We start from the raw sequence: 10,538 nt of genomic DNA on the forward strand, positions 1-10,538 counted from the left end.
TTGTTCTACTTGGACACTCCCCTAAAATAACTCCTTGTTTAGAAAACTCTTCCTACTTTCTCTTCCACGCTTTAGGAAGTCATTCCTTGTTTTAGGAAAATACTCCTATTTTCACTCCTTTATTTTAGGAAACCTTGCTACATTTTCTCCTACTTTTCTCCTATATTTTCCTTCCTTTTTCCTCCATGGTCGCCCCCTCTCACCTAGTTCCATTCCTATCAGAGTCTTAGTCTTCCATTTCTTGCATTTTAAGACATTCCATCCTTTTATTTTATTATTCCTCGAGTCACTCATTTTTATTTCGTTGAGGATTGCCACATTCTCGTGCTCTAAGTTGGAGGTTGATTGTTTGCTTGGAGAACTTCTAATTTCTTCAAGGTAAGCTATCAAGAGGGTTTGAGAACATTGGTGAGATTATTAGAGTGCTCTTGAGTGACATACACGAGTGTAGAGCGCAAACACGCGAGGGAGTGAGTGAGGGCTACCCTTTCCTACTTGTTTGCTACTAACCTTTTGCAGGTATACTATATCATGTCGGAGGAGAGTGATGCATCCAAACTAGGCTCCAAGCTACACAATCAAGAAATGATGGGGGAATTCCAACGCATGCTTAGGGAATCTATGGCATCACTACACCAACGGATGGACCGCTTAGAGCTTTCTCAAGCTCGGTCCAACGCAGCTCATCGAGATGCACCATCTCGCGAGGAGTTCGCTTCTAATAGCGAGGAAGATGACTTCATCCGTCGGCCTAAACAGGACTACCGGAGGACCGATGACGGATTAAAAGGAGTCAAGATCAAGATTCCCGCATTCCAAGGCAAGTCTAGTCCGGAGGCTTACCTAGAATGGGAACAGCGAATCGAGATGGTATTCGAGTGCCAGGACTACACCGATGATCAAAAAGTCAAACTGGCAACCCTCGACTTTACCGATTACGCTATTGTCTGGTGGGAGCAGGAGCGCACTAGCAGGTGCCGCAATAGAGAACGACAAATTAGTACATGGGAGGAGTTACGAACCACTATGAGGAAACGGTTTGTACCCAGCCATTACTATCGTGATCTATATCAACGGCTCCAGACATTAGTCCTAGGAAGCCGTACTGTGGAGGACTACTATAAGGAGATGGAGATCACCATGCTCCGAGCTGATATTGTTGAGGATAGAGAGGCTACCATGGCAAGATTTCTCAACGGCTTAAGACCTGAGATCGCCGAATTGGTGGAGTTGCAAAACTACGTGGATATGCCTGAACTAATTGATAAGGCATCCAAGATCGAGAGGAGGCTTAAGAAGAGGGGTAACACTCGTAACCCTAGCTTCTCGGCAATGCCTGCGTGGAGAGGCAACCCGACCTTCGAGCGGGAACGGCCTAGTCCAAGGGTGTCCAAGTTTACTCCTAAGACCGAACCACCCAAGCCAGCCCTAAAGGCAACTCCAAGGCCTCCATTCGACTCTTCCAAGCCACAAAGCCGCGACAAATGCTTCAAATGCCAAGGATTTGGACACATTGCTTCTCAATGTCCTAATAGGCGTACCATGATTGTCCTACTGAGCGGAGATGTCGTATCGGACGATGAGGATGAATTCGCCGAGATGCCTCCATTGACTGATGAAGGTGAGGATTCCGAGGAGGAGGTTGAGGCCACTACCGAGCAAGTGGGTGTTGCTCTAGTAGCCCGTCGGGCTCTTGCAACCCAAGTCAAGAAGGTGGATGAGGCCCAACGTGATAACATCTTCTACACAAGATGTCATGTCAAGGATAGAGTATGTAGCCTCATCATCGACGCAGGTAGTTGTACAAATGTGGCAAGCACTCTCATGGTGGATCATCTTTCCTTGCCCACATTAAGGCACCCTAACCCATACCGCTTGCAATGGCTCAATGAGAGTGGCGATATCAAAGTCACCAAGCAAGTGGTAGTGCCTTTTCGAATTGAGAAGTATAAAGACGAGGTCCTTTGCGACGTCGTCCCAATGCAAGCTTCTCACATTTTGTTGGGACGGCCATGGCAATATGACAAGAAGACTACTCATGATGGCTTCACCAACAAATACTCCTTCTTGCACCACAACAAAAAGATGACGCTTGTCCCTCTCACACCTCAACAGGTGCACGAAGACCAATTACGATTGCAACAAAAGCATGAACGAGAGTTGTCCAAGAAGTCAACCGATTCTAAAGCAATCACTAAGGCACCAGTCGAGATGACATCTATCCCTGGAACATCTGGTCGAATGGAGAAACGGCCCAACTTGCTTGCCAAGAACAGGGAAGTTCGCAAGTTACTTTTGTCTAAGCAAGTTGTCTATATTTTATATTGCAAAGAGGTGATTTTACTTTCCCATGAGGCACTCACTGACTTACCTCCTGAAATTTCTTCTGTGTTGCAGGAATTTGAGGACGTTTTTCCAGACGAGATTCCAAGTGGACTACCCCCACTTAGAGGGATCGAGCACCAGATAGACTTCGTCCCTGGAGCAGCCTTGCCAAACAGACCGGCCTACGAGATGGGTCCTGAAGAGAGTAAGGAGATCCAGAGGCAAGTGGACGAGCTCTTAGAAAAAGGTTGGGCTCAAGAGAGCATGAGTCCATGTGCAGTTCCTGTCATCCTCGTTCCAAAGAAAGAGGGCACCTGGAGGATGTGTATGGATTGTCGCGCCGTCAACGCTATTACAGTTAAGTATCATCACCCTATACCTCGTTTAGATGATTTGTTTGATGAATTGTATGGTGCAGTCATATTCACCAAGATCGATCTTAAGAGTGGCTACCATCAAATTCGAATGAAGGAAGGGGACGAGTGGAAAACGGCCTTCAAGACTAAGTATGGTCTGTATGAGTGGTTAGTTATGCCGTTTGGTTTGACTAACGCTCCTAGTACATTTATGCGTCTTATGAATCATGTGCTTCGTCCTTTCTTAGGTAAATTTGTTGTTGTTTATTTTGACGACATTCTGATCTATAGCAAGAGTCCTGAGGAACATGTAGCACATGTACGAGCTGTTCTTGAGGTCTTGTGACGGGAGAGGTTATTTGCCAACCTTGGCAAATGTACTTTCTGCACTAATGAGCTTGTTTTCCTTGGTTATAAGGTTAGTGCACAAGGCATTAGAGTGGACGAGAGCAAGGTCCAAGCCATCACTGAGTGGCCCGTGCCCAGAACCATGAGTGAAATTCGGAGTTTCCACGGCCTTGCGAGCTTCTATCGCCGGTTCGTGAAGGATTTCAGCACTATAGCTGCCCCTCTTACCGTAATTATCAAGAAGGATGTGAAGTTCGAATGGGGGGAAGCTCAGGAGAAGGCGTTCCAACTCCTTAAACACAAACTCATACACGTACCCTTGTTGTCCTTACCTAGTTTTGATAAAGCTTTTGAGGTTGAGTGTGATGCTTCTGGTGTAGGAATTGGAGCCGTGCTGATCCAAAAGGGAAGGCCGATCGCGTACTTTAGCGAGAAGTTAAATGGTGCCGCCTTGAACTACTCCACCTACGACAAGGAGCTCTACGCTTTGATTCGTGCACTGGAGACATGGCAGCACTACCTGAGGCCTAAGGAATTTGTCATCCACACTGACCACGAGGCATTAAAGCACCTCAAGTCTCAACAAAAGTTGAATAAGAGACACGTCCGGTGGGTCAACTTTGTGGAGTCCTTTCCCTATGTGATCAAATACAAGGCTGGCAAGACCAATGTCGTTGCCGATGCATTGTCCAGGAGGTATGCCTTGACTGCTTTACTTGATGCTAAACTCCTTGGATTTGATCTTATCAAAGAACTCTAGGATACCTACTCGGATTTCTCTGATATCTACAAATTTGTGTTAAGTCGGGTCAGGGTAAGTTCTTCATACATGATGGATTTCTGTATTGTCATGATAAATTATGTATTCTATCATGTTCTATTCGTGAGTTACTAACCCGTGAGACTCATGGAGGTGGTTTGATGGGACACTTTGGTGTCACGAAGACTTTGAGTGCTTTACAGGAACACTTCTATTGGCCACGCATGAGGCGGGATGTGGAGCGAGTGGTGTCACGCTGCATCACTTGTCACCGTGCCAAGTCCAAGCTACAACCCTTTGGTTTGTATACACCTCTACCTATTCCTTCGGATCCTTGGGTTGACATTTCTATGGATTTTGTTGGTCTGCCTAGGAGTAAAAGGGGTCATGATAGTATCTTTGTTATTGTTGATCGTTTCTCTAAAATGGCCCATTTCATTCCATGTCATAAGACGGACGATGCTACTCACATAGCTGATCTTTTCTTTAAGGAAGTTGTCCGTTTGCATGGAGTACCGAGGACAATTGTGTCTGATAGAGATGTCAAGTTTCTCTCTTACTTTTGGAAGACATTGTGGGGGAAGTTGGGGACTAAGTTGCTATTTTCTACATCCAGCCACCCCCAGACCGATGGCCAAACTGAGGTCGTTAATCGCACTTTGTCTACTTTACTCAGGGCCATCATTAAAAAGAATCTCAAAACTTGGGATGAGTGTTTACCCCATGTTGAGTTTGCTTATAACCGTACAGTCCATAGTGCTACCCAGTTTTCTCCATTTGAGATTGTTTACGGTTTTAATCCATTGACGCCTTTGGATTTGATGCCTTTGCCTTTGTCTGAGCGTGCTAACCTTGATGGCAAGAAGAAAGCCGAGTTTGTCCAGGCTTCACACCAGCAGGTGAGGGCCAACATTGAGGTTCGCACCTAACAGTACCTTAAGCATGCCAACAAGGGTCGGCGTCGCGTGGTGTTTGAACCAGGTGATTGGGTCTAGTTACACTTGCGCAAGAAGCGTTTCCCTGTCCAGCGTCGCAAGAAGTTGCTGCCCCGTGGAGATGGACCATTCCAAGTTGTGGCGCGCATCAATGACAATGCCTACAAGCTCGATCTCCCAGGTGAGTATAATGTCTTGGCTACCTTTAATGTTGCTGACCTAAGTCCCTATCTTGCAGATGATGAGGTCGATTTGAGGATAAATCTTTCGCTAGAGGAGGGGAATGATGAGGAGGTCGAGAGAGCTATCCAAGTGGAGCAAGTGAAGGTGCCATTGGGGCCTATGACACGAGCCCGCGCAAAGAGATTGAATGAAGCACTACAAATATTGGTTCGTGCAGCCCGGGCGCCCAGTGGAGAGCCAAAGGCTATTGAGGGCCTCAACGAAGCTAGATATGTGATCTTACTCGCAGCCATTCAAGAGGATTAGCTACCCAAGATTCGGCCATGGCCCATGGCCCATGTGGGCCACCTTTGTAGCCCCTACGCTGAGCTGTTACGGGGGTCTCGGTGGGGGCTAGGGGGCAACGCCCCCGGTGCTTTTGGGCTAGTGGCGGCCCAAAGGGAAGCCCAAGGGCGGGCCGCCTTTCCTTCAACTTTTTACAAGCTTTGTTAGGTTTTTTTTAGTTACGACTACAAATAGCCTTAAGTCGTTGTTTACACTCAGTTTTTGATGATTAATAAAATTACATTGAGAGTTCTCTCAAGCTTCATTGAAGCACCTTGAATATCTTAGATTTGTATCTTAGGTATTCAATTGACTTATCAATCTAGGACCGCGCTAGATTGTGGCATTTTCTATCAATACCGAGGTTCGTTGACCACGTGATCAACGGGTTTAGGTGATCCGCTGCGTTCGTCGTCTTCAACTTGAGTTTCTACCTTCTAGATCCAAGCCTTTCTGTACGGGTTGCATCACACGGTTGGTGCCGTTCGTATCATCAGCTCTCTCTCAAGTCTATAACAAAGCTAGATAGAACCATCTCGTGGCTAGAAAAATATGAATCAAAACTAGAAAAGTTTCACCAACTTCACAACCCATGAAATTTTCCATAGAATCTACCACAAGCAAGAATTAAATCTACTAAAAAACAAGTTAAAAATGAAGAGATGGTTTCTAAACATGATTACCTTTAACCTCTATGAAAAGAGTAACCATAAGCTTCCTTGTCTCCCCAACTTTCTCTACCAAAAGTCTTCTTCCTTTCTTAGAGTCACATTCTATGGTTTGGATTGCAAGCTTAGGATGTAATCTTGAAGATTCAAGCAAGGGTTGAAGTTGTAGTATGAAGTGCTCTTCCTTGTTTTTCCTCTCACCATTTTCAGCCAAGACAAGGAGAAATGGAGCATCTTGGTCAGCCAAAACAAGAAGAAAATGAAGACATCTTGGTCAAATTTTTGTTTTAGGAAAGTTAAAACAAGTTGGTCAAAGTCCAACTTCCATAGGTTTCATGACACTTGGCTTTTCTAGACTTTTCTCTTATTTCTTTTGGTAAAAAATTGTGGGTAATTTAATAGATATTTTAGGCTTAATTAACTGAAATAAAAGCAAGTCTATTATGGTAATAAAGTAGGGTTCAAGTGGTGCACTCACTCGGTAACAAACAGTACCCGTCGGTTCCAACCGTTTTTCCTTAACTCGCACGTACTAGGGTTTTCACATATAATTCACTAACTTATTATTATTACTTCTAATCACACACTTTTTCTTATCTAAAACTCACTCTTATCCACCAAATTTAATACAGACTCCGTACCGATTAATCATACTACCGAAAGACGTAAAAATCCTAGTTCACCCGAACGATGTAAGTAAAGAGAAAACTCTTAATTCTATTCTTTATTCCAACCATTGGGGAGGTAAATGAGTAGTATAGCTATTATAAAGTACTTTAATCAAAATAAAAGGGTATTTTAAGAAAATATGAGCAACTTTCCAGCCGCCACACTCTCTCTTCTTACACAAAAATCCGGGGAGTCACATACTTCGCTCCTTCAAAGAATTTCGTTCTCGAAATTCCAACCTTTACTTCAAACATTCCTGATATCTCTTCGACATTCTGCTCTTCCTTGGTAAAAACCTATTCCATACTTAAGATCACGTAAATCGTGCTTTCTTAATCTTTTCACGAGATAAGGGTTGGAATACTCTAATACCCCATTAACGAGTTCATAACTAATAGTAAAGTTCACCTCAAGAAATTTGTCACTCTATGTCTTCCAATCCAACCACGAGAGATTAAACAGAGCTATTCTCAAATGAAATAGACAAGAAGATAGCTATGCCACATATTCTTATTCCGAAATTTTAACACAAGGAGTATCCTTATCACTTATGTACATGATGAAATCCTAAAGCATACTTCGTATTTCAAAAATTCCACACCCTATCTCAAGTTTTTGCATATGGCTATAGATCATAATACATTTATGTGATATATCACCTAACAAATACATATTTAGTTTCAAAATCAAGTAAACACATAACAAATTTTCACATGCATAGGAGAAATTAAATAGGCTTGCAAAGCTAGTACTTCAACATTTACAACAACTGGTAAAGTCCAAATCTAACCACAATCTATTAAAACCCTAGCCAAACAGTTATTAAATTAATCCAAGATACCAATCTCCTCAATCGGGTAAATTTCAAATCCAATACAAGAATCCTCCGTGCTCTGACCTTTGCTATTAGAACTTATCTCAAAGTCACTTATGATTTCTAGTCACCTCATAATACACGAGGCTATATCCCTTCCAAATTCACAAGTGTTCTATCAGGAAAAGTATTTGGTACTCAAGTACAAGAATCTCAAACTAAGAGAATTTACAACTCAAGCCGTACGCTCCCAAGTGCAAATCAATAAATTTTAAGATTTCTACCTGACGTACATATCTATCTACCTCAAGTATTGTGATAAAGATATCTAAATTTTAAGATTTTACGCTTACCACTGTCATAAGTCACAACTTTTCCTCAAGAAAAACACTTAGTCCTTTACTCATATTCAAATGATCGGGACCATATCACCACTTGGCCCAAACTCACTTCACACAGAGACTACGCGAAATAGTTCTGATACCATCTGTGACGACCCCACCTCTCCTAAGGCGTACCCCAGGATTTAGCGGACCGCTTGCCCAACTCTCGTCAGAACTTACTCACTCACTTCAACTAAAATAAGGTACAACTTCAAGATTAAAGGAAATAACAGTTACCTAGTTTGGGAAGTACAATTATTTTCATTTCTGTCTCAAACATCTATACAACCCCAAATACATCAAAAGATTAGAGTTCTAAATATATTCAATCCTAATCGAGTGACTAGTGCGAGTACAATATCAAAATTTTCAAAAACTAGACTATGCTAGTCTGCATAAGTCTCACGCCTCGCTCGTACCCCCTGTAAGGAAAACAAATGGTGTGGAATGAGTTAAAAGCCCAGTGAAGTTCCAAATAGCCAGTTGACCATTATTTGAAAGTACCAGTATCCACGTAGCAAAATAGCGAGCATAACAAGTTCATAAAAGAAAGCAATAACACTTCAATTAGCAAATCTAAAAAATGAGCGAGTATAAAGTTTTTTAAAAGAAACAATAACCCAATAAGCAATAATCATTTCAAAGTATAAGGATACGGATGGCTCTCAGGAGCCAAGTTCCCATTGCTTCACCAGAGTTTGATCAAGTAGTAGTTGACACTCCGTCAACTTTCAAGTAAAGTAACCCGTCCAGTAGAGCACCAGTTAACTACAATTTCCGTCAACCATCCAAACCCCCTACTGGGTCCAAAATCCTCAATAAACACTGGTGGTAATACTCGAGTATACCGACTAGTCGAGGAGATATCACTCCACTCGACAAAACAATAGAACAGTAAACAATAAATAATAAACAGTACCTATGATTCGCCAGTCTCTTCGACCAAACTCTTACTGGCTCGATTCGACTGACTAGCCAATAGGGTGAGGATAAAAGTAGTGAGACGGGATGAGAGATGCCTCCCACTCGGATTGAGTGTGGTACATGCTACCGCTCAACACCTACAAGTCAAGTACATGATCTCAGGTAGTATTCAAGTTGTACATATGTATAATAACCAGTAAACAATAATAAATCACATTAACGCAACTGCGATAAAGTACACCCTTACCCGATCAAACCAATCACATATCATGTAATCACATTAGTCCAGTATTGAACACAAGTATCAAGTTCAATCAGGTATTTGGAAGCACTCACCAAAGATGTAGTGCTTTTACAGATCAGGTTCAGGTGTTACTCCTAGTTTGGATTCTAAATTTGCGATAAAATATCGTTTAAGAGCTTTGAAATCGACTAAGATTCGAAACTTAAACATTTCGTTTAACGAGAATCAAGTAATTGAAACTCATTTGGAGAATATTCGTAAAACTCATGCTCGCTCTTAAAACTTTGAAACTTTGAAGCGATTAAACTTTGAAATCTCCATTTGAGCCAAAGTGACGAGGAAAACGTATTTCTATTAGTTGTTACTTTCATTTTTCCAAAGGTACAAGTTTCGGCCAAATTCTAGCTTATATAACTCTATGAAAGAAAATTCGAATGCCCAAGACAAATCAAGTTCAATTCGACCTCAATTCTTCGCTCGAATCACAAGTACACACGCTTAGTCCTCGAGTGAAAATTTGGGAAGCACGCCCTTTGTATTTACCTATTTTTTAGCCATTTATGACTTCATTATTTTCCTCAATTCAGCCCCAAAATCACACACAAGCAATGTTACCACCATAGCCATTCAATTAGGCTCCAAAATCATCCAATTACAACACAAGTCTAATAATACAACCGGAAATCAGTTTTGAAGACAAAAGGCTAACCAGCATATTTGACATCTTATAGAATTTTGCTCACAAATGGAGCTACATTTATTGGATTGGTGTAAACTTTATACCATTTGGAAGCTAAGACAAAGGGTTACAACTTTCATGAAGACAACTCAACCTAGTTCACAGTTGATCTAGGTCGAATTTGCAAATTACAGAACCAGAAGTTCTTTGTCAGTTTGGTAGTCAGCACTTGATTCAAATGGCAATAACTCAGGCTATAAAAGTCCGATTGAGGAGTTTTCAAATGCGTTGGAAAGATGAAACATAGGACTACAATTTTCTTGTTTTGACCAAGTGCTGATTTGATATGGATCAAAGTGAAAAATGAAGTAAAAAATGTGAAATCTGAAAACTGCTCGCAAAATAGGGCATTTGGCAGTCAGGGGTATTTTAGTCATATCACAAGCTACAATGCTCGGATTGAGCTGAAATTTTACAGACAACTATATAACTCCATTTCCTACAACTATCATGTTTTTTACCTAAGCCGGATTCGGCCTCTAACATGGATGAATTAAACATGTCAGAAACAGGACAGATTCCTCTATCAATGCTGGAAAATTCTCAACTAAAGCTGGAAAATTCTTAGTTGTAAGCTAAAAGTCATATTAAAGCTAGAAATCTTCATATCAGCTCTCTCTCAAGTCTATAACAAAGCTAGATAGAACCATCTCACGGCTGGAAAAATATAAATCAAAGCTAGAAAAGTTCCACCAACTCACAACCAATGAAATTTTCCATAGAATCTACAACAAGCAAGCATTAAATCTACTAAAATGCAAGTTAAAAGTGAAGAGATGGTTTCTAAACATGATTACCTTTAAACTCTATGAAAAGAGCAACAATAAGCTTTCTTGTCTCTCCAGCTTTTTCCACCAAAAGTCTTC

The 10,538-nt window shown here is 41.6% G+C and overlaps 1 protein-coding gene across 1 annotated transcript; it reads left to right on the forward strand.

The window, feature by feature from the left end:
* Nucleotides 1-531: 531 nt before the first annotated feature.
* LOC140011307 (uncharacterized) lies at nt 532-3,789 on the forward strand. Its single transcript, XM_072060097.1, has 3 exons — nt 532-2,836; nt 2,930-3,018; nt 3,100-3,789. Exons 1-3 carry the CDS (start codon nt 532-534, stop codon nt 3,787-3,789), a joined length of 3,084 nt encoding a protein of 1,027 aa, XP_071916198.1.
* The last annotated feature ends 6,749 nt before the right edge of the window (nt 3,790-10,538 follow it).

Source organism: Coffea arabica, chromosome 7e, assembly GCF_036785885.1.
Source record: "Coffea arabica cultivar ET-39 chromosome 7e, Coffea Arabica ET-39 HiFi, whole genome shotgun sequence".
Lineage (NCBI taxonomy): Eukaryota > Viridiplantae > Streptophyta > Magnoliopsida > Gentianales > Rubiaceae > Coffea > Coffea arabica.